The following is a 24078-nucleotide window of genomic DNA, read 5'->3' on the forward strand; positions in this document are numbered from 1 at the left end:
ACCTTCAAATTTCAGTAGGGGCTTGATCAGAAGTATCTTGATCATTATCATTAACTTCCTCTCTAGTCGGTGCAGGCACCTCAGGAACATTTTCTTGAGTTGCGCCATTTTCCGGTTCAAGAGGTAATACTTCATCAAGCTCTACTTTCCTCCCACTCACATCTTTCGAGAGAAACTCCTTCTCTAGAAAGGATCCATTCTTGGCAACAAAGATCTTGCCTTCGGATCTGAGGTAGAAGGTATACCCAATAGTTTCTTTAGGGTATCCTATGAAGACGCATTTTTCCGACTTGGGTTCGAGCTTATCAGGTTGAAGTTTCTTGACATAAGCATCGCATCCCCAAACTTTTAGAAACGACAGCTTAGGTTTCTTCCCAAACCATAATTCATACGGTGTCGTCTCAACGGATTTCGACGGAGCCCTATTTAAAGTGAATGCGGCAGTCTCTAAAGCATAGCCCCAAAAAGATAGCGGTAAATCGGTAAGAGACATCATAGATCGTACCATATCTAATAGAGTGCGATTACGACGTTCGGACACACCGTTACGCTGAGGTGTTCTAGGCGGCGTGAGTTGTGAAACTATTCCACATTTTCTTAAGTGTGTGCCAAATTCGTGACTCAAGTATTCTCCTCCACGATCTGATCGTAGAAACTTGATTTTCCTGTCACGTTGATTCTCAACCTCACTCTGAAACTCCTTGAACTTTTCAAAGGTTTCAGACTTGTGTTTCATTAAGTAGATATACCCATATCTACTCAAGTCATCAGTGAGGGTGAGAACATAACGATAGCCACCGCGAGCCTCAACACTCATTGGACCGCACACATCAGTATGTATGATTTCCAATAAGTTGGATGCTCGCTCCATTGTTCCTGAGAACGGAGTCTTGGTCATTTTACCCATGAGGCATGGTTCGCACGTGTCAAATGATTCATAATCAAGAGACTCTAAAAGTCCATCTGCATGGAGCTTCTTCATGCGTTTGACACCTATGTGACCAAGGCGGCAGTGCCACAAGTATGTGGGACTATCATTATCAACCTTACATCTTTTGGTACTCACATTATGAACATGTGTAGCATTACGTTCGAGATTCATAAAGAATAAACCATTCACCATCGGTGCATGACCATAAAACATATCTCTCATATAAATAGAACAACCATTATTCTTGGATTTAAATGAGTAGCCATCTCGAATTAAACGAGATCCCGATACAATGTTCATGCTCAATGCTGGCACTAAATAACAATTATTAAGGTTTAAAACTAATCCCGAAGGTAAATGTAGAGGTAGTGTGCCGACGGCGATCACATTGACCTTGGAACCATTCCCGACGCGCATCGTTACCTCGTCCTTTGCCAGTCTCCGCTTATTCCGCAGCTCCTGTTTTGAGTTACAAATGTGAGCAACTGCACCGGTATCAAATACCCAGGAGCTACTACGATTACTGGTAAGGTACACTTAAATTACATGTATATCACATATACCTTTTGTTTTGCCGGCCTTCTTATCCGCTAGATACTTGGGGCAGTTCCGCTTCCAGTGACCGCTTCCCTTGCAATAAAAGCACTCAGTCTCAGGCTTGGGTCCATTCTTTGGCTTCTTCCCGGCAGCTTGCTTGCCGGGCGCGGCAACTTCCTTGCCGTCCTTCTTGAAGTTCTTTTTACCCTTGCCCTTCTTGAACTTAGTGGTTTTATTGACCATCAACACTTGATGTTCCTTCTTGACTTCTACCTCCGCTGATTTCAGCATTGAAAACAATTCAGGAATGGTCTTTTGCATCCCCTGCATATTGAAGTTCATCACAAAGCTCTTGTAGCTTGGTGGAAGCGACTGGAGGATTCTGTCAATGACCGTGTCATCCGGGAAATTGACTCCCAGCTGAGTCAAGCGGTTATGTAACCCAGACATAGTGAGTATGTGCTCACTGACAGAACTATTTTCCTCCATCTTACAGCTGAAGAATTTGTCGGAGACCTCATATCTCTCGACCCGGGCATGAGCTTGAAAAACCATTTTCAGCTCTTCGAACATCTCATATGCTCCATGTCTCTCAAAACGCTTTTGGAGCCCCGGCTCTAAGCTGTAAAGCATGCCGCACTAAACGAGGGAGTAGTCGTCAACACGTGTCTGCCAAGCGTTCATAACGTCTTGGTTCTGTGGGATGGGAGCTTCACCTAGCGGTGCTTGTAGGACATAATCTTTCTTGGCAGCTATGAGGATGATCCTCAGGTTCCGGACCCAGTCCGTATAGGTGCTGCCATCATCTTTCAGCTTGCTTTTCTCTAGGAACGCGTTGAAGTTGAGGACTACGTTGGCCATTTGATCTACAAGACATATTGTAAATATTTTAGACTAAGTTCATGATAATTAAGTTCATCTAATCAAATTATTCAATGAACTCCCACTTAGATAGACATCCCTCTTTTAGTCATCTAAGTATAACATGATCCGAGTTAACTAGGCCGTGTTCGATCATCACGTGAGACGGACTAGTCAACGTCGGTGAACATTTTCATGTTGATCGTATCTTCTATATGACTCATGCTCGACCTTTCGGTCTTTTGTGTTCCGAGGCCATGTCTGTACATGCTAGGCTCGTCAAGTCAACCTAAGTGTTTGCATGTGTAAATCCGTCTTACACCCGTTGTATGTGAACGTTAGAATCTAACACCCGATCATCACGTGGTGCTTCGAAACAACGAACTGTCGCAACGGTGCACAGTTAGGGGGAACACTTTCTTGAAATTAGTATGAGGGATCATCTTATTTACTATCGTCGTTCTAAGTAAACAAGATGCAAAACATGATAAACATCACATGCAATCAAATAATAATAGTGACATGATATGGCCAATATCACATAGCTCCTTTGATCTCCATCTTGGGGCTCCATGATCATCTTGTCACCGGCATGACACCATGATCTCCATCATCATGATCTCCATCATCGTGTCTCCATGAAGTTGCTCGCCAACTATTACTTCTACTACTATGGCTAACGCATTTAGCAATAAAGTAAAGTAACTTACATGGCGTTTCTCAATGACACGCAGGTCATACAAAAAATAAAGACAACTCCTATGGCTCCTGCCAGTTGTCATACTCATCGACATGCAAGTCGTGATTCATATTACAATAGCATGAACATCTCATACATCACATATAGATCATTCATCATTCATCACAACTTTGGCCATATCATATCACAAAGCACTTGCTGCAAAAACAAGTTAGACGTCCTCTAATTGTTGTTGCAAGTTTTACGTGGCTGAATTAGGGTTCTAGCAAGAACGTTTTCTTACCTACGTGAAAGCCACAACGTGATTTGTCAACTTCTATTTACCCTTCATAAGGACCCTTTTCATCGAATCCGCTCCAAATAAGTAGGAGAGACAGACACCCGCCAGCCACCTTATGCATCTAGTGCATGTTAGTCGGTGGAACCGGTCTCACGTAAGCATACGTGTAAGGTTGGTCCGGGCCGCTTCATCCCACAATACCGTTGAAGCAAGATAAGACTAGTAGCGGCAAGAAAGTTGACAACATCTACGCCCACAACCAATTGTGTTCTACTCGCGCAAGAAGAACTACGCATAGACCTAGCTCATGATGCCACTGTTGGGGAACGTTGCAGAAAACAAAAAAATTCCTACGGTTTCACCAAGATCCATCTATGAGTTCATCTAGAAACGAGTGGTTTGGATTGCATCTACATACCTTTTTAGATCACGCGCGGAAGCGTTCAAAGAACGGGGATGAAGAAGTCGTACACAACGTGATCCAAATCACCGATGACCAAGCGCCGAACAGACGGCACCTCCGCGTTCAACACACGTACGGAGCGAATGACGTCTCCTCCTTCTTGATCCAGCAAGGGGGAAGGAGAGGATGAAGAAGATCCAGCAGCACGACGGCGTGGTGGTGGATGCAAGGCGTCACAGTAGCAGGGCTTCGCCTATACTACGAGAGAGAGAGGTGCAACAGGGGAGAGGGAGGTGCCAAAGGCTGAGGTATGAAGTCCTCCCTCTCCTCCACTATATATAGGGGTGCCTAGGGGGGGTGGCCGGCCCTAGGAGATGGGATCTCCTAGGGGGGCGGCGGCCAAGGGGTGGGGGGCTTGCCCCCCAAGCAAGGGGGCGCCCCCCTTAGGGTTTCCCCCAACCCTTAGGCGCATGGGCCCTTAGGGAGTGGCTCCCCAGCCCACTTTGGGCTGGGTCCCTTCCCACTTCAGCCCATGGGGCCCTCCGGGATAGGTGGCCCCACCCGGTGGACCCCCGGGACCCTTCCGGTGGTCCCGGTACAATACCGGTGACCCCGAAACTTGTCCCGATGGCCGAAATAGCACTTCCTATATATAATTCTTTACCTCCGGACCATTCCGGAACTCCTCGTGACGTCCGAGATCTCATCCGGAACTCCGAACAACATTCGGGTTACTGGATATACATATCTTCAAAACCCTAGCGTCACCGAACCTTAAGTGTGTAGACCCTACGGGTTCCGGAACTCCTCGTGGCGTCCGGGATCTCATCTGGGACTCCGAACAACATTCGGATTACTGCATATACATATCTTCACAACCCTAGCGTCACCGAACCTTAAGTGTGTGGACCCTACGGGTTCGCGAGACATGCAGACATGATCGAGACGACTCTCCGGTCAATAACCAACAGCGGGATCTGGATACCCATGTTGGCTCCCACATGCTCCACGATGATCTCATCGGATGAACCACGATGTCGAGGATTCAATCAACCCCGTATGCAATTCCCTTTGTCAATCGATATGTTACTTGCCCGAGATTCGATCGTCGGTATCCCAATACCTCGTTCAATCTCGTTACTGGCAAGTCACTTTACTCGTACCATAATGCATGATCCCGTGACCAGACACTTGGTCACTTTGAGCTCATTATGATGATGCATTACCGAGTGGGCCCAGTGATACCTCTCCGTCATACGGAGTGACAAATCCCAGTCTCGATCCGTGTCAACCCAACAGACACTTTCGGAGATACCTGTAGCCTACCTTTATAGTCACCCAGTTACGTTGTGACGTTTGGTATACCCAAAGCACTCCTACGGTATCCGGGAGTTACACGATCTCATGGTCTAAGGAAAAGATACTTGACATTGAAAAAACTCTAGCAAACGAACTAAACGATCTTGTGCTATGTTTAGGATTGGGTCTTGTCCATCACATCATTCTCCTAATGATGTGATCTCGTTATCAATGACATCCAATGTCCATAGTCAGGAAACCATGACTATCTGTTGACCAACGAGCTAGTCAACTAGAGGCTTACTAGGGACATGTTGGTGTCTGTTATTCACACATGTATTACGATTTCCGGATAACACAATTATAGCATGAATAAAGACAATTATCATGAACAAGGAAATATAATAATAATGCTTTTATTATTGCCTCTAGGGCATATTTCCAACAAGTGTTGTCTATATACCCTCGTAGACCGTAAGCGGAAGCGTTTATCAATGCGGTTGATGTAGTCGTACACCTTCACGATCCGTCCCGATCAAGTACCAAACGTACGGCACCTCCGCGTTCAGCACACGTTCAGCTCGATGACGTCCTCGCCTTCTCGATCCAGCAAGAGGGGCGAAGTAGTAGATGAGTTCCGGAAGCACGACGGCGTGGTGACGGTGTTGGTGAAGAACAATCTTCGCAGGGCTTCGCCTAAGCACTACAAAAACTATGACGGAGGATAAACTAGAGGGGACGGGGTTGCCGGCACACGGCTTGGTGTTTCTTGATGTGTCTTGGGTGCTAGCCCTACCCCTCTATTTATATGTTGAGCCTTTGGGTCGAAACTTGGAGTAAAAGTCTCCACAAAGTCGGTTTTACCCGAAAGGCAAGAGTCCTTCTCGGACTCCAGGGCCAGACGCCACGGTTCCTGGCGTCTGGATCCAGACGCCAGGGACCCTGGCGTCTAGCCCCTGGACTCCGCAAAACTTCCTTTTGCGCTTTCCAAAAACCTTGTGGGCTTTCCCCTTTGGCCCAAATAAAGTGTTCTCGTACCCAAACATTTCGAGAAACATCCGGAACCCCTTCCGATGAATTCCGGAACCCTTCTGGTGACCAAACACTATTATCCCATATATCAAACTTTATCTTCGGAACATTCCGGAGTTCCTCGTAATGCCGTGATCTTATCCGGAACTCCGAACAACATTCGGTTAGCAACATACATAACTCATGAATACTATATCGTCAACGAACGTTAAGCGTGCGGACCCTATGGGCTCGAGAACTATGTAGACATGACCGAGACACTTCTCTGGCCAATAACCAATAGTGGAACCTGGATGCCCATATTGGCTCCTACATATTCTATGAAGATCTTTATCGATCGAACCGCATAACAACATACGTTGTTCCCTTTGTCATCGGTATGTTACTTGCCCGAGATTTGATTGTCGGTATCTCAATACCTAGTTCAATCTCGTTACCGGCAAGTCTCTTTACTCGTTCCGTAATACATCATCCCGCGACTAACTCATTAGTTACAATGCTTGCAAGGCTTGTAGTGATGTGTATTGCCGAGTGGGCCCAGAGATACCTCTCCGACGATCGGAGTGACAAATCCTAATCTCGAAATACGCCAACTCAACAAGTACCTTCGGAGACACCTGTAGAGCACCTTTATAATCACCCAGTTACGTTGTGACGTTTGGTAGCACATAAAGTGTTCCTCCGGTAAACAGGAGCTGCATAATCTCATAGTCATAGGAACATGTATAAGTCATGAAGAAAGCAATAGCAACATACACTAGTAGAAAAATGGCCTATTGTCCCGGTTCGTAAGGGCCTTTTGTCCCGGTTCCTGAACCGGGACTAAAGGGTCAGTATTAACGCCCTGTCCCTTTAGTCCCGGTTCAATCCAGAACCGGGACAGATGGGCCTCCACGTGGCCTGTGCATATATGTTCATATATAGGTGAAACATTAAACACTTACTAGTTCTATTAATTCAACTAAATAAACTAGTTCTATTAATTCAACTAAGCATTTACTAAAAATAAACTAGTTCTATTAATTTCTTACTAAAATAAAGTAGGTAGTTTTATATAGTAATATTTTGATTAGATCATCAAATCTCATATACCTAAATTTTCTTACTAAAAATAAACTTGTTCTATTAATTTTCATACTAAAAATAAACTAGTTATATTAATTCAACTAGTTCAAATAATCTCATATATATACCTAATTAATATCTAGCTATACTAATTCAACTAGTTTAACTTGTTCTAATTCATGTAAAATATATTTGACATTAATATTTAACATCTTTTCCATATAATTCATCTAACATTAACATTCTAACATTATTATCTATGTAATTTATCTAACATTAATCTAAACAACAGAAAATAGAAAATAAGTAAAAATTAACAATGTGTGTGTGTACGTACGACCGGGGGACGGCGGCGTACGGGCGGCGGCAGGCGACGACGGGGGGACGGGCGCGGCGGGCGAGAGGCGGCGGCGACGTACGGGCGCGGCGGGGGCGACGGGTCGGGCGGTGACGGCGACGGGCGGCGGGGGCGGCGAGGGCGGCGCGCGATGGGGCGACGGGCGCGCGGCGAAGAAGTTTGGATCGAGAAGAACTACTGGTGGTCAATGAACTGATTTTTTCGTAGGTTCCATATATATAGGAGGGGTCTTTAGTGCCGGTTGGAGCCATCAACCGGTAATAAAGGCCAATTTTCGCCAGGCCAAGGGGCGGGAAACGGCCCCTTTAGTACGGGTTCGTGCCACGACCCGGTACTAAAGACCCCCCCCCCTTTAGTATCGGTTGAAGCCACCAACCGGTACTAATGGTTGTGCGCTGCCACCGGCGGTGCACAATGTTTAGTCCCACCTCGCCAAGCGAAGGGCAGCTGCACTAGTTTATAAACCCAGCCGCGGCTGCTCCTTCGAGCTTCTCTATATAGCAGGCTTCTGGGCCTAACTAGGGCGCGCTGCCCTATGAGTCTGCTGGCCCTTCTGGGCCTGCATTTGCAGACCCTAGGTCTGGCAGGCCCACTGGGCAGCGTGCCAACAAATTTTTTATATAGTTTTTTCTTTTCTGCATTATTTATTTTCTTCTATTTATTTTTGAGTAGTAAAAGACTGGGGCAAAATTGTGAACGATCACAGAGAAGTATTAGGGGGCAGCAATCAGAAGCGCAACCCACGATTAGGAGACAGGTTCATCTGCATGCTCCAATATGATGAATCAGCAAAGCTATACATGTTCTATGATATTTTACCCGAGAGAGAGCAGCAGGAGTGATTAATTAGCTAGTTCATGCTCTTAGTACTTGTCCTCTCATGTCCGTGTTCTTCGTCCTGAACTTAATCTCAAAGAGTGATTTGCTTTTGTGGTGTTATGAACGCTTATAATATCATTACCATGTTGAACTCGATGATATCTTTGCTATGAAAACCGTTGGTGATGATATATATGATGCAAGAGTTTTTATATTAATTAATATGATGATGATGATGATGATGAGTTATTATATCATTTATGAAAGAAATTGCATATTAGTTTCAACTGGATGGATTCTAGCTAAGTGATCAAGTATATGCCATATCCATATTACCTCGATCACTTAAGTAGGTGATCAAGTATATATATAATATGGATATGACATATACTTGATGACTTAGTTAGGATCCACACGCATCCAGTCAAACTAATCATCTAATGATTTAACAACTCATTATAATGTAAAACAATCACTAAATTAAATTGAAAACACAAAATTAAAATAAAAATAAAATAAAACCAAAACACACCAAAACATTTAGTACCGGTTGGTGTTACCAACCGGTACTAATGTCCTACGCGCCCACGGAGCTGGCTCGTGCCACATGGTTGCCCTTTAGCACCGGTTCGTGCTGAACCGGTACTAAGGGGGGGGGGGCCTTTAGTGCCTACAATTTAGTGTCGGTTACCGAACCGGCACTAAAGGCCCTTACGAACCGGTGCTATTGCCCGGTTCTGCACTAGTGCGTCCCGAGCTGGTTCTGCGTATACGTCCCGTACTTGGTCTTCTTTAAATTTTGGTTCCCTCGTCGCGTCGCGTCCCAAGTCTCTTACGGAAGTAAACCCACCACGCAAAAACCTAGCCCTTGGCCTTCCACCCTCCCTCTCCCGCGCGTGTCAACCAAGCCAAACCCCGCCACACCATGGCTGCCGGCGCGCCGCTGGAGCCGGAGCTCGAGCCCCCTACGACGCGCATCCGCATCTGTGCCATCCTAGAAGCCGGTGACGCGTTCGCCGGCCAACGCGTGGTCGTCGGTGGCTGGGTCAGGGCCGGGCGCGAGCAGGGCGGCGGCAGATTCGTGTTCCTCGATGTAAACGACGGCTCCTGCCTGGGCAACCTCCAGGTCAAGGTCGACGCTTCGCGCGGCTCACGGCCACGGGTACGTCCGTGCTCGTCGAGGGAGAGCTCCAGGCGGACCCGAGGGCCAAGCACGGCGTCGAGCTGAGCGTGGAGACGCTGATCGAGGTCGGCGAGGTCGACGCCGCCGCCTACCCGCTGCCCAAGACCAAGCCAGGCCACCCGCTCGACCCCGCCTACCTCAGGGATTTTCTCCACCTCCGCGCACGCACCAACTTGGTACTACTACTGCTTTCTCATGCCTTACAAATGTTTTTTTAGGGACCGTACGAACGTTCTTAATAATTTTAGGCAACTGCTGTGACAAAAAAAGAAAAATCGCAATTCTCATGTTGAGTACAGTGTATTGGTCCTCATTGTCTAGAAAATTTAGTTCACTACAGTGATATTGACTGGAATTGGATGATTGATCGGTGTGACGTTTACACGTGTCTATTTGAAATTGGTTCTAAAAAATCTATATACTTGTGGCTATGCACTTATATATGCCAATGTACATGCCTAACTGGATTTGGTCTACGAATTTGGATGTGTTATAGCCTGATATAGAGGCTAGTCATGGTCTTTGATTTGATTGTTAGAGCAATTTGTATGCTGATCTTCGTGTGACAGGGCGGCCACAGCCTTTTGGAAAAAATAATGATACCAAGACTATGCAACTGTGCAAGGAATGGTTTGATTCTAGTAAACTTGTATTTTGTGGTATGTCCTTTTTGTTAGTCCGGCGGGTGTACTAGATATGTACTGGTATGCTCATTATGTTCTCCCCCCCTTGTTTTTATCATCACAGCCTGATCAATTGACTTGTAATCTTCTTCAGATAGGTGCGGTGCTTAGGATAAGGAGTGAACTCTCCTCAGCGACCGATGCATACTTCCGGGACAATGGCTTCCAGCGTGTGCACACGCCCATAATAACCACGAGCGACTGCGAGGGTGCTGGCGAGATGTTCCAGGTCACCACCTTGTTCAGCCAGGCCGAGAAGCTGGACAAGGAGCTCAAGGAGAACCCTGCTGCATCTCAAGTTGACATTGATGCCGCCAAAATCGTTGTCAAAGAGAAGGGGGACATTGTCGCGCAGCTCAAATCTGCACAAGCCACCAAGGAAAAGATCGTTGCGGCCGTGTCGGAGCTCAAGAAGGCAAAAGAGAGCGTGTCGAGAATGGAGGAGAGGTCCAGGCTGACATATGGGATCCCACGCAGTGAAGATGGGAGCATTGCCTTTGTGAACGATTTTTTCAAGTGTCCTTCGTACCTGACGGTGTCTGGGCAGCTTCAACTGGAGACCTTGGCTTGTGGTCTCACCGACGTGTATACCTTTGGGCCGACAATCCGGGCCGAAAACTCCCACACGTCGAGGCATCTGGCCGAGTTCTGGATGGTGGAGGCAGAAATGGCATTTGCAAACTTGCAGGTGATGTGAAATATCTACCCTCCTGCTAAGTTTTCCATGTTGATTCAGTTAATGACGTACGTGTGATAAGATAATTTGTATGAAAAAGTACTGATGTTTTGTTTTGAATTAATTCTCTATGTTCAACCCTGCACAGGATGATATGAACCGTGCAGAAAGCTACGTGCAATACCTTTGCAAATGGCTACTCGAGCATTGCCGAGCAGAGATGGAATTCATGGTCAAGCATCATGATGAGGCCGCAATCGAGCGCCTGGAGCTTGTTTCGTCGACGCCTTTGGAACGTATTTCGTATACAAAGGCCGTTGAGATGCTCGAAGATGCAGATAAAATTTTTGAGAACAAAGTTGAGTGGGGAATTGATTTAGCATCCGAGCATGAGAGGTATGGACATTAATCAGAATTGGCACTGACATTTTACTTTTGTTCTTTGTCGCCTGTCTACACCTGTAATTATTTTGTTGCAATCTGAAGGTATTTGACTGAGGTGGTGTTTAAGAAGCCACTAATTGTTTTTAACTATCCAAAAGGAATAAAGGCCTTTTATATGAGGCTCAATGATGACCAAAAGACTGTTGCTGCTATGGATGTTCTTGTTCCCAAGGTATTATCATAGTATGTTCAATCGTGATATGCAGTCCTTTTTAGATTATTTCCATAGTCATTATCATATTTTTAAGGTTTATTGCTGAGTTCGTTTTCGCTGTGCTTTCTGGATATGTATAATTTTAATCATTATAAACTTCGATTATAATGAATCATTCTGAAATCACCATGAAAATGTGCCTAGTAGGTTCCATCTGTACTGAAAATTGACAGTCTCTACCTTAATCCTTTGATGTGATAACTTATTCTCTGGATATCATGTTTCCTAGGTTGGTGAATTAATCGGCGGAAGCCAGAGGGAGGAGCGTCTGGATATTCTTGAACAAAGGTACTGTGCTGGACTTTAACTCGAATATTTTGTCTTTTAATTATTGATTATTCTTGCTGATTACTGGTGATATGCTCAACTAAGTGCAGATCAGTCATTTTACGTTAGGTGCGTTTGCACGGACTAGTTGACCATGCTTTCTTTTTGCAAGTTCATGCACAAGTAGAAACACCGTAATGTATTTCAAAATATAAGAAATACTATATTGTTAGCTTTTGCCCACTTAAAATATTGAATGAATGGCCTTCGTTTGATGGTGTTGAATGAATGATGTTCGTTCGTAAAAGATACGCCGAATGGACACAACTCAACTCGACAAGATGAGTAATAATTGCATCCTACAAACATGAGTTCTGTTTCTGGCTTTCTAAAAGATAAGTGATCTGAAACCAGTTTGGCATTCTTCTACCGTCCTAAATATTTATTGTATATACAGGATACTCGATGCCGGTCTGGACTTGGAGCAGTATGCCAAGTACCTGGACCTGCGGTGCTTTGGATCCGTAAAGCACAGCGGGTTCGGCCTAGGTTTGGAGAGGATGGTCCTTTTCGCCACCGGTCTTGACAACATTAGAGATGTTATTCCCTTCCCGAGGTACCCTGGGAGGGCCGATCTCTGAAATTGGCTGGAACCAGTCCCTGACGATCCAAATTAACGCCCAAGTAACAAAGTGCCCCTGAAGAGATGGTGTTATTTGTAAGTTTTATCTTTGTTTGGCATAGTTGCTCATAGGTTGGCTTGATTATGTGAACTAGTAGCTGGGAGATAATTTGAAGGCTGCCTTTAAATTCTCAAACCATTGGAATGCAAATTTAATGTGTACTATTGATTCTCATGTATTACTGTTTGCGTGCGTCCAATAATATTTGAGAATTTGGATCTACTTTGGGGATATTTGATTTGTGGAAGCATCTCAACCCCCAACATGTGAGCCCGCATATAGTATATATATTGATCTCACGATGGTGTTACAGATGGGTTTGGTTGTGTTCTGTTGTATAAGCATTTTTTTCAAAAAAAAATTCAGAATTTACTGTTCACCCCGAACTCAAATGAGCTCTGGAGTAGAAGGGGACTTTCGGTCCCAAGTTTGATTCTCACTTCTGCCATCCAACTATTAGAATTTCCTTTTTTGTTTTGACGGCTGCATGTTATTGAGTCGGCCCGCTACGCGTCGCATGCGAGCGCAGCTGGAGCTTAAAGCGCCCAATATATAGGAGCTCCCGGGCCGATCACCTGGGCTTGACGGACATCCACGAAAGGAATCAGTGTACGTGACCCCGGGCCATAAGTTTAGCACTTTTGTGAGGATGCAGGGCTATTTTCTTTTGCTGAGAACTTATGATGACTAAACAATTTTTTGAGGGACCGTGTTTGGGAAAAGATAAAAGGGTGGATGGAGAAGCTTCTGTCATCGGCAGGTAAAGAGATATTGATCAAATCAGTAGCACAAGCCATACCTGTCTATTCCATGTCATGTTTCAGGTTGCCGAGAGGATTGTGCGAGAACATAACTTCAATTATAAGGCATTTTTGGTGGGGGAGTAAACAGGGAAGAAGGAAACCGAGCTGGGTGGCGTGGGATATTATGACTAGGCCAAAACACCTGGGAGGCCTGGGTTTTCGTGACCTGGAGGTCTTCAACTTGGCATTACTCGCACGTCAAGCATGGCGGACTATGAATGACGAGTTGTCTCTCAGTACACGAATGCTGAAAGTTGTATACATCCCTGACAACTCGCTACTGGAAGCCGCGCTCGGTCCTCATCCGTCTCAGATTTGGAGGGCGATTCTTGATGGCCGAGACATCCTATCACAGGGGATAGTACGGAGGATTGGAGACGGGGAGACTACAGATATATGGCTGCATAACTGGATTCCTAGGGATAACTACAAGAGGCCCATCACGTCACTCATGGCTAATCCCCCCACCAAGGTGGCGCAGCTGATCAATGCAGCTACGGCCTCATGGAATGAGGAGTACATACGCACTATATTCACACCCTTTGATGCTGCAGTGATCTTGAAGATACCTTTATGTACGTGCAGGGTCCCAGATTTTTGGGGCCTGGCACGAGGAGAGTCGAGGTATTTTCAGTGTGCGTTCAGTATACCGAATGATAATGCGGACGAAGCTGGGCCGAGAAGCGTGGATACACGAAGAGGAGGGAACCTCGGTTGGACAGAATGAGAGCAATATGTGGAGTATGATATGGCACATTCAGGTTCCGTCCAAATTAAGAATGTTTGTATGGCGCCTTGCAAGGCATTCTATGCCCTGTGGAGAGGCTCTTAAGCATCGTAATATGGCAACGACCGATACTTGTATGCTGTGTGGGGCGATGGACACTTGGAAACATGCTTTATTGAAGTGCCCAATGGTGGGCGGTGTGTGGGCACTAGCCCCTGATGATCTTGTGCAGGCCATGAGTGAGCGGCAAGAGGACATGGCCAAGGACTGGCTCTTTGCTATACATAAAATGTTGCCGACAGATTTATTTGAAAGGCTCATAGTTACACTTTGGGCAATCTGGGGAGTGCGGAGAAAGGCTATCCATGAGGATATTTTTCAGTCTCCGAGCTCCACTAATGGTTTCATCAATAGCTACTTGCGGGATCTCCATGTTTTGAAACCCAAGCATCAGATACCAAGTGCTACTGCAGCTAATAGGTCCACTCGATGGATCAGGCCGGTTGAGGATACGGCAAAGGTGAATGTGGATGCCGCTGTCTCTCGACGCGGCTACGGTGCGATTGGCGCCATATGCAGGGATCAGAATGGGGTTTTCTTGGGAGCGTCCTCCCTTTTTTTCAGAAATATAGATGATCCACAGACCCTCGAGGCGCTTGCGATAAGGGAGGCTTTAGCTCTCTCAGACGACCTTTATCTTCGGAGGATCCATGTCGCATCGGACTGCAAGGGGGTGGTCGAGGAAGTACGGAAGGAAAATGCAGCAAGTTATGGAGCAGTTATTCATGAAATAGTAGACCACTCTGTCTTTTGATTTCTGTAAATTTAGTCATGAGTTTAGGAGCTTGAATTATGAAGCTCACAACTTAGCGAAACATGCTCTTACTCTCGGTGATGGCCGCCATGTTTGGTTAGGGCATCCCGGGAATCTCTCTTTCGTCCCTGTAAACGTGGTGACGGGTTAATAAAGAGTTTTGCGAGGTTGTCTCAAAAAAAAAACAGTTCTGTGTTGCATTTGAACTCAAATTTCTCTTTTTTCGGGTGAACGCTTTCATTTCCTCTCATATATATCCCTGCTCTATCTTCCCCTCCATCAACGTATGGAGGACCTGCCCACTTTCATTGAAGATTTTTTTGCCATTGTTTGATTGTGCCTCATCACCAAATTTGTTGACATTGACATGGGACTACAGTCATCCAATTCCGCGTTTTTTTAGCTTGTCCTTTTGTCATCATGTGTGACCTTTTGATGTGCTTCCCATCCGGAAGCAAACACATTCAGAAATCTGATGTTCATATTACTATAATTTTGATCTGCTCCATATATGAATGCCCCTAATTTTATAGAAATCTGTTGTGTCAAGAGCCTGACGTAATGTTGGCATTTAAAATATTTCGGCGGATCAATAACATCAGATTCATGAGTGGCTCGTGGCCATTGTGTTACATTGTTCAAAACACAAATTAATTCTCAGTTGCTCGCACAGTTCTTGCCAAAAAAACGAAAAACAGCTTCTGTAAATACAAAGATCACATGCACAGAGACTTGTACTATTTTTGGGCCATAGTTGGGCTTCAGTGAGCACTGATTTACTGCAAGACTCCAGCTGAGTGTATCATTTTCAGGAGGCACTGATGTACTGCAAGACTCCAGCTGAGACTTCTTTTTTTATATATATGCCCCTCTAGAGAGGGGCTGATATATGATAGAACTAGAGAGAGAGAATGTTTGACCACACAATTGTGGGTTCCGTGTTACCTCATATATATGGACAGATTATAAGATAACCATGGAAACAAATCAATACAATCCTAACCATAATGGCCCGATTTATATGCAAATATAGGAGCACTAAATATGGCAGGGTATGATCTGATCGGATTGCCTAACAGCCCCCCGCAGTCACAACGGGAGATTCTCGGACGCTGAGACTGGACCGAAAATCCAAGAACAATGGCGATGGCAAGCCTTTGGTGAAGATGTCCGCGAACTGCCGGGAAGAAGGCACATGAAGAACTCGAATGTGCCCAAGCGCAACGCGGTCTCGAACGAAGTGAAGATTAATCTCAATGTGCTTGGTGCGCTGATGCTGAACAGGATTCGTGGACATGTAGACGGCGCTGACATTGTCGCAAAAAACGACTGTGGCAGCAGGGAGAGGTCGGTGAAGCTCCTGGAGGAGTTGGCGAAGCCAACTTGCTTCAGCGACGGCATTAGCGACAGCTCGATACTCTGCCTCTGCGCTAGAGCGGGAGACGGTGTGCTGGCGCTTGGAGGACCACGAGACCAGGTTGTCGCCAAGGAACACACAGTAGCCGGATGTCGATCGGCGAGTGTCAGGACAACCAGCCCAGTCTGCATTAGTGTAAGCAACAAGGCGATCCGTAGAGGAGGGTGTGAGCTGAAGGCCATGGTGCAGGGTACCCTTGACGTAGCGGAGAACACGCTTGACCAAAGTCAAGTGCTGGTCGCGGGGATCATGCATGTGAAGACAAATCTACTGGACGGCGTAGGCGATGTCAGGACGTGTGAACGTCAGGTACTGAAGAGCACCGGCTAGACTCCGATACTCCGAAGGATCAACAACAGGTGAGCCGACGGCAGCAGCCAGCTTGGGCGATGTGTCCACGGGTGTTGAGGCAGGGTGGCAAGAGCTCATGCCAGCACGCTCGAGAATCTCGAGAGCATACTGGGTCTGCGAGAGGAACATCCCACAAGAGTCACGACGAACAGCAAGGCCGAGGAAGTGGTGTAGCTCGCCCAAGTCGGTCATGGCAAACTCGGCGCTGAGAGCGGTAATTACACGCTCAAGCAGAGTCGATGTAGAAGCTGTGAGGATGATGTCGTTGACGTAGAGGAGAAGATAAGCAGTCCCCATGGAACCATGCAGAGTGAATAGCGATGTATCCGACTTGGAGCAGGTGAAGCCGAAGGAGGTGATGAAGCTCGCAAAGCGGTGATACCACGCACGAGGAGCTTGCTTCAGGCCATAGAGAGCTCGGTTGAGGCGGCACACATGGTCAGGATGAGCAGAGTTAACAAAGCCAGTTGGCTGGTGACAAAGGACCACCTCGTTAAGACGCCCATGGAGAAAGGCGTTCTTGACATCGAGCTGGCGAATCTTCCAGTTGGAGGAGAGTGCGATGGAGAGGATGACCCGGATGGTAGCTGGTTTAACCACCGGGCTAAAGGTCTCGTCGAAGTCGATGCCGTGCTCCTGGGAGAAACCACGGAGGACCCAACGTGCTTTGTAGCGGTCGAGGCTGCCATCGGGTTTGAACTTGTGACGAAACACCCACTTTCCAGAGACGACGTTGGCGTTGGCGGGAGGACGCACAAGAGCCCATGTGTCGTTGGCGAGAAGAGCACCATACTCGTCTGTCATAGCCGCGAGCCAGTTCGGGTCTTTGAGAGCACCACGAACAGACTTGGGAACTGGCGATGGGGCAACCGCGGGGGTGACAACAGGAGTGGCCGCGGCAACGGCATGAAGGTTGAGGCGCTCGCGAGGTCCGATGATCTTGCCAGCCTATCGGCGGGTGACCATGCGATGAACCGGAACGACAGGAGCCGGGGATGGTGGAGACGATGAAGTCGGCGGAGTCGTGGACGAAGCCGTGGATGAGCTCGACGCGGGAGACGCAGCGCCAGAGGCCGCGTCCTCGAGATCAGCAGCAGATGCAGTGCCGTTGTCGGGCGAAGCCGGTATGGAAGCCTGTTGGGCCGTAGAGACCGGCGAGCGGGCCGGCGAGGTCGACGAGGCCGACTGGGCCGGCGAAGCAGGCAAGTGGGACGGCGTGCTCGGTGACGAAGAAGACCGTACCGGGGAGGCTGGGGTAGGTGCGAAGCGGGGTCCAGCGGACCGACGCGGGCCAGCGTGCATGGGAGGCACGGGGACCGAGGCGGGGACGTCGATCGGATCGTCGTCCGGGGCTGATGGCGATGCGTGCTGCTGCATGTTAGACACAGAAAAATTGGGTGCAAAGGGAAATCGAGTTTCGTCAAAAATCACGTGGCGGGAGATGATGATGCGACGAGACTCAGTATCCATGCAACGGTAACCACGATGATTGGAGGGATAACCCAGAAAGACACACGCGGAGGAACGATGGGACAGTTTGTGGGGCATTGTGGCGGTGAGGTTGGGGTAGCATAGGCAGCCGAAAGTGCGAAGGAGGGTATAATCTGGTGGTTTTGAGAAGAGGGCGGAAAAAGGACATGGGGCGGCGAGTGCTTTGGTGGGTAGTCTGTTTAGGAGATAGGTGGCGGTGTGGAGAGCTTCGACCCAGAAATTTGGAGGCATACTCGCTTGGAATAGGAGGGTGCGTTTAATGTCGTTGACAGTACGAATGATGCGTTCAGCTTTACCGTTTTGTGGGGAAGTATAGGGACACGAGAAACGCAGCTGAATCCCATGGTGAGCGGAGAGATTCTGGAGGGCGTGGTTGTCGAATTCTCGTCCGTTATCGCACTGAATAGCTTGGAGAGAGAGAGAACTGTGTGGCGACATAAGCACGAAAGTTAGACAGTAGGGAAAAGGCTTCAGATTTTTTACGTAGAGGATACGTCCATAGGTAGTGAGTGAAGTCATCTAAAATAACAAGAAAGTATTTATAACCAGAAACACTCGCAACAGGTGAAGTCCAAAGATCACAGTGTATTAATTCAAACGGACGATGAGTATTTGTTTTAGAAGTAGAAAAAGGTAAATGAACATGACGGCCAAGTTGACAAGCATGGCATAAACTAGGATCCTTGAGCACTTTATTAATAGGGAGTGATAATGACGAGGCGAGGCACCAGAATGCTTCGAGACCAGGGTGGCCGAGGCGCCGGTGCCAGAGGCTGGAGTCGACGGTGAAGGCGGTGTGGGCGTGCGGCAAGGAAGAGGTCGGGTATAGATCACCCGAGCTACTGCACCGAAGAATCACGGCTCCTGTCCTGAGATCCTTCACAGAAAAACCCCAAGGGTCAAATTCAACCGAGCATAAGTTGTCACGAGTAAACTGACGAACAGAAATTAAATTTTTAACGATGCGAGGGGTGACGAGAACATCACGAAGAGTGAGTTTGTGAGAGGAAGAAGTAGAAAGGGTTGCATGGCCGGAGTGAGAGACAGGAAGAGAAGAGCCATCACCGAACATGATGTGTTTATGTGGTGGATTAGAGGAAATAGAGGTGAGGTTACCGGCAGACGAAGACATGTGAGCGGAGGCTCCAGTGTCCATGATCCACTCCGTAGGAGCCTGCAGACTCATGGTGTTGAAGTAGTTGGCGAGAGCGGAGGGATCCCATGTCGGTGTCGAGGGGGAGCCGTGGGTGGGGTAGCCGCTATAGGTGAAGGTCGCGGGTGATGGAGGCGCGGGCGACGGAGCTGGCAGGGCCATGTAGCCCTGAGCCGGGCGAGACGGCGATGCGGCAGGGTGCGGCCCGAGGATGCTGGGAGCATGGCCGTGTCCAACGGCGGGGTAGATGGGTCCACCATGACCCGTCATGGGATACATGTGGATAGCGCCAGTCCATGGGTTTTGCAGGCTGGGGAAGAACGGGGCGCCACAATGGCAGGGTATGATCTGATCGGATTGCCTAACAATATAGTCTTGCCAATTATGATGGTTGAGAATGCGCATAACCGCAGCAAAAGTATGTCAATTCTAGTTTTTTTCTCTCGCTTGTCCTTTTGTGAGGGCATGTACAATGGTTGATAAGATAGTTTTATCTTAAGTCTTGCATGTAATTTAGAGATAACAAGAAAAAATGTCTACAATAGGTCATCTCTTAGCCTTATTTTAAACAACTAGCTATTCCTAAAAACGCGGTGAGACATATTGTACTAAAATATCATCTCTTGTCTTCTCTTAAATAAGAGAAGACAAGCCTTTTCTTATGAGTTCTCTCTTCTCCACCTCATCATTTATCCTACATAGCACTTCTAAGATAGCATCATTGTACATGCCCATCATGTGTTGTGTTCGCCCCTTTCATGTGCAAACAACTTTTGAAATCTGATGTTCCAATTACCATCTCCCAATTTTGCAAAAATCCGCATGTAAACCATTTCAGCGGATCAAGAACGTTGGGTCATGTGAATGGCTTGTGGTCATCATGTTACCTTTTTCAAAACTCAAAGTTTTGTTGCTAGTGTTGGGCTTCAGTGGGCACTGATGTGCTGCAATACTCCAACTGAGTCCAGCATTTTCAGCAGGATATCACAGAATGATACGCAATCTAACAGCAGCAAATGAATGTTTTTCAATAATAGTTTAACATTGCAAATAGCAGCAGCAGATGAATGCTTTTCAATAATAGTTTTAACATTGGAAATAACAGCAGCTGACGAATTCTTTTCAACAATAGTTTACCATTGTGCATAATAGCAGCACAAGCAAAAAGAATTATAGTGCACCACCAGTCCACCATGCTAAAAGTCAAAAACAATAGGCTCGTTAACATCACAGCATCAACATGGAGCATCGGATCAGAAAGAAACACAACACATGAAAGACAATGCGGAAACTGGAACTGAGGAAGATTTCACCGAGGAAGAGAGTTCATCGAAAGATGAGCGAGCGAGCGGTAAAGCACCTCAAAGTTGCTCACAGAAACTGAAATTCATAAAGCAAAAGAGTATACCCCAACTTTCAAGTCCCTTTTATTAGGAACTTCAAAACCCTAGAAAAGAAACTTGGGATCCCATGGTGGGAGCGAGATGCCGCTCGTGCCACCTATCAAGGGTTCTTGACGATGAAGTTCTGGCGGCTGATGGGGTTCATGATGACCGGCGGCCCAGCGGTGCGAGGCCAGGCCTGGAACTTGGCGTCCGTGGCCTGAAACCACTCCCTGTCGGTCGCGGTCTTGCAAACAGTGCCTATTTCCAAAAGTAAGAAGCAACGATTAGATGGATTCTTACAAGAGGTTAGGCACAGGCAGGCATCCTATGGGCATGTATGTAACAGCATGGTACTACTCACCTCCAAAGATCTTCTTGTCAGAAACGATCGTGTCGCAGACGTATGCAACGCCAAGGGATCCAACCAACGCGCCGATGATGCACTTTGTCGCCATTGCTACTGCACAATGAAGAGACGGGACATATATATTGTCAAATATAATGCGTTGTTGTAAAGAAACTATTCACATGCGTGTAAAATGGTCAGAAAGCATGACAGGCCAGAAAACAAAAAAGCACCCCCACTGGCCACTAAGACAATCAGTTGCTTTCCTGATTCGCATAGACATCCCGCGATGAGACAATGGTAGAACAGAATCAATCCAGTTGAACACGAAATGGATTGTGGTATTATTGGGCAAGTGAGGGGGCATTGTAACGCCCCAGATATACTTTCCATATTTGTATCCAACTCTTGCCGTCTCCGGCGCTAAGTTATATTTATTTCTCGGGTTCGGGTCTTTGTCTCCGTGTTTTGTTTTTTTTTCGTGCATCTCTTATCATGTCATCTCGTGCATTGCATTTGCATACATGTTCATCTCATGCGTTCGAGCATTTTCCCCGTTGTCCGTTTTGCATTCCGGCGCTTCGTTCTCCTCCGGTGGTCATTTCTAGCCTTCTTTCGTGTGTGGGGATTAAACATTTCCGGGTTGGACCGAGACTTGCCATGCGGCCTTGGTTTACTGCCGGTAGACCGCCTGTCAAGTTTCGGGTCATTTGGACTTCGTTTGATACTCCTACGGTTAACCGAGGGACCGAAAAGGCCTCGTGTGTGTTGCAGCCCAACACCCCTCCAATTTGGTCCAAAACCCACCAAACTCTGCTCCATGTCATAGAGCGTTCGATCACGATCGCGTGGGCGAAAACCGCACCTCATTTGGACTCTCCTAGCTCCCTCTATGCCTATATATACACCCCCCTCCGAAATCCACGGTTCTTCTCCCCCCTAACCCTAGATCCAACTCCTCCCGCCGCCGCCGGACAAAAAATCGCGCGCCGGACGTGTCCGCCCGGCTCCGCGGGACGAATCCGCCGCCGCCACGTGTCCCGGGGCCGGTCCCCAGTTCGCCGCCGCCCGTGGGCCCGCGAGGCCCGTGCGGGGCCCTCCCGGCCCGCTCCGCCGCCCGCCTCCTCCTCCAGTCGCCGCCCCCGAGCCCGGCGACGCTCGCCCGCTCCGGCCGCCGCGGCGCCATTGCTGGCCGCCGCCCCAAGCCCTCGCCGGCGCCCGCGCCAGGGAGAGGAGCTCCCGGCTCCGACGACCGCCCGCCGCGCCGCTTCCTCCTCGCCGTCCGGCCCCCCCTCCCCGCTCCGGCTACTTCCTCTCCGGCCGCCGCCGTCGTCTACAGGAATCCCGGCGAGATCCGCCGCCGTCTTGGGCCGCGTGCCCGAACCCTAGATCTGAATCCTAGGGTAGTTTTTTTTCACTAAGTCCCTAGATTTTTACTCCATATGCTCCTGTTCGAGGACGCGTATCTCTGCATCCGTAACTCTGATTTGGGCATATTATATATTAAAATATTCGCCTCGACATGTACATCATTTCATTCCATTGCATCATTTGCATTTGAGGTCATCTTGATGCCCAAAATGCTGTTAGAAGAAGGCTTCGTGAGTTAAATTGCAGATCCGTTAGTTCATCATGCACTTTTGTCATTTTTGCCATGTTTAATTCGTGCATGATATGCCTGTGCCTCATTGGGATGAATTGTTAAGCATTTTGTCTTCTTTCCAGAGGTGCCACCCATGCATTTTTAGGATGTGTGTGTTGTCTTGTGCAAGCTTGCGAAGAGAGGTACCTGAGATTGTTGATTTCAGGGACTTAGTGATTTTCACTAAGTATGGGATATTTTAGTTCATGATGCCATATGTCCAGCTTGTTTCCTAGTGATCCGTGCCTCTTTTGAGGATGATCAGTAAGGGAGTTTTGATATTTATGTTATGCTCTATCCATCCATGTCTTTGTTTGCATATGTGGAGTGCTCTAGGTTGACTCAATCGAGCTCAACTTTTGCTTCGTTGTTAATCTGGGCAGATCGTCAACTTGTTTGCGATTTTGCCGATGCTACCGTTAGTGTTCCATGCATGCTATGCCTTTGTTCTTGCCATGCCTAGCTTGTATTTTGTGTCTTATTCATGGATGTATACTTGCCTTGCTGTGACTTGCACCATGGTGAGTGCATCGAGCTCGTTTACATGCCTTCGTGAGTTATATTTCAGCATGTCTCAGTTTTCACTAAGTCTGAAAACTGATTGTGTTCGAGCTATGTTCGTGAGCTCGGTAGAGTATTTTGTGAACCCTTTTGGCCCCAGGTCACTTTGGGTGTTTTTTTAAGATTGTTGAGTAGCTCCATGCCATGTTCTTACTTGTCATGTTCAGGTTATCTATCATGTTGTTTTGCTGCTCCGAAGAGGGCTTCGTGATCTGAAATTTCAGGCTAGTGTTAATTTCACTAAGTCTGGAATCTGTTTTGCGTTTGCGTTTTTGCCATGCTTGTTTGAACCCCTTAATGGATGAATTTGCCTTTGGCTCAGTGCTAGTGTTTTGTTAACCATCTTGTTTACATCACTGCCATGTCTTTTGTTTTCATGTTTGGTGGCTGTAGCATGTTCATGTTGTTGCATTTAGGAGCCTACTTGCTGTATATCGCAGATCGGTTCGTTTCGTAAAACGCTCGCCATTTCCAAACCGTAACTCCGATTCCAATGATCTTTATATAGTTTTCAAGAGATTTCATCCCCTCTATCCAATGGCACCCTTGGAATTCCAAGTTGAGGCCAGGTTCATGCATTTCCTGTCATATCTTGCATTTTGCATCCCGCATTGCATCCCGCATAGCATATCATCATTTCATCATTTTGCTTGGTCTTGCACGTGGTTGATTGTATCCTTGTTGCTTGTTTGTCTTGTTGGATAGAGCCGGGAGACGAGTTCGCTACCGAGGAGCCCGTTGAGTTTGCTTGTGAGGATCCAGTCTACTCTGACAAATGTGCAGGCAAGATGATCATACCCTCGAAATCACTACTATCTTTGCTATGCTAGTTTGCTCGCTCTTTTGCTTTGCCACTGCTACGATGCCTACCACTTGCTTGTCAGCCTCCCAGTTGCATGATTGAACCTCTAACCTACCATTGTCCTAGCAAACCGTTGATTGGCTACGTTACC

The 24078-nt window shown here is 47.3% G+C and overlaps 3 protein-coding genes across 3 annotated transcripts; 2 read left to right on the forward strand and 1 right to left on the reverse strand.

The window, feature by feature from the left end:
* The first annotated feature begins 9210 nt into the window (after nucleotides 1–9210).
* Nucleotides 9211–10684, forward strand: LOC147987772 (asparagine--tRNA ligase, cytoplasmic 1-like). Its single transcript, XM_087542501.1, has 5 exons — nucleotides 9211–9322; nucleotides 9412–9644; nucleotides 10038–10127; nucleotides 10246–10598; nucleotides 10669–10684. The coding sequence occupies exons 1-5, from the start codon at nucleotides 9211–9213 to the stop codon at nucleotides 10682–10684; spliced, it is 804 nt and encodes a 267-aa protein (XP_087398627.1).
* Nucleotides 10685–10788: 104 nt separating this feature from the next.
* Nucleotides 10789–12393, forward strand: LOC147987773 (asparagine--tRNA ligase, cytoplasmic 1-like). Its single transcript, XM_087540432.1, has 5 exons — nucleotides 10789–10839; nucleotides 10976–11223; nucleotides 11314–11443; nucleotides 11715–11773; nucleotides 12210–12393. Exons 1-5 carry the CDS (start codon nucleotides 10804–10806, stop codon nucleotides 12391–12393), a joined length of 657 nt encoding a protein of 218 aa, XP_087396558.1. The 5' UTR covers nucleotides 10789–10803.
* Nucleotides 12394–20518: 8125 nt separating this feature from the next.
* Nucleotides 20519–21031, reverse strand: LOC125534582 (uncharacterized). The gene is made up of 2 exons (XM_048697768.2): nucleotides 20938–21031; nucleotides 20519–20834 (listed from the first exon to the last, which is right to left on the reverse strand). Exons 1-2 carry the CDS (start codon nucleotides 21029–21031, stop codon nucleotides 20695–20697), a joined length of 234 nt encoding a protein of 77 aa, XP_048553725.2. The 3' UTR covers nucleotides 20519–20694.
* Nucleotides 21032–24078: the final 3047 nt, after the last annotated feature.

This window comes from Triticum urartu, chromosome 2A (assembly GCF_056163025.1).
Source record: "Triticum urartu cultivar PI428250 chromosome 2A, HENAU_Tu73, whole genome shotgun sequence".
NCBI classification, from domain to species: domain Eukaryota; kingdom Viridiplantae; phylum Streptophyta; class Magnoliopsida; order Poales; family Poaceae; genus Triticum; species Triticum urartu.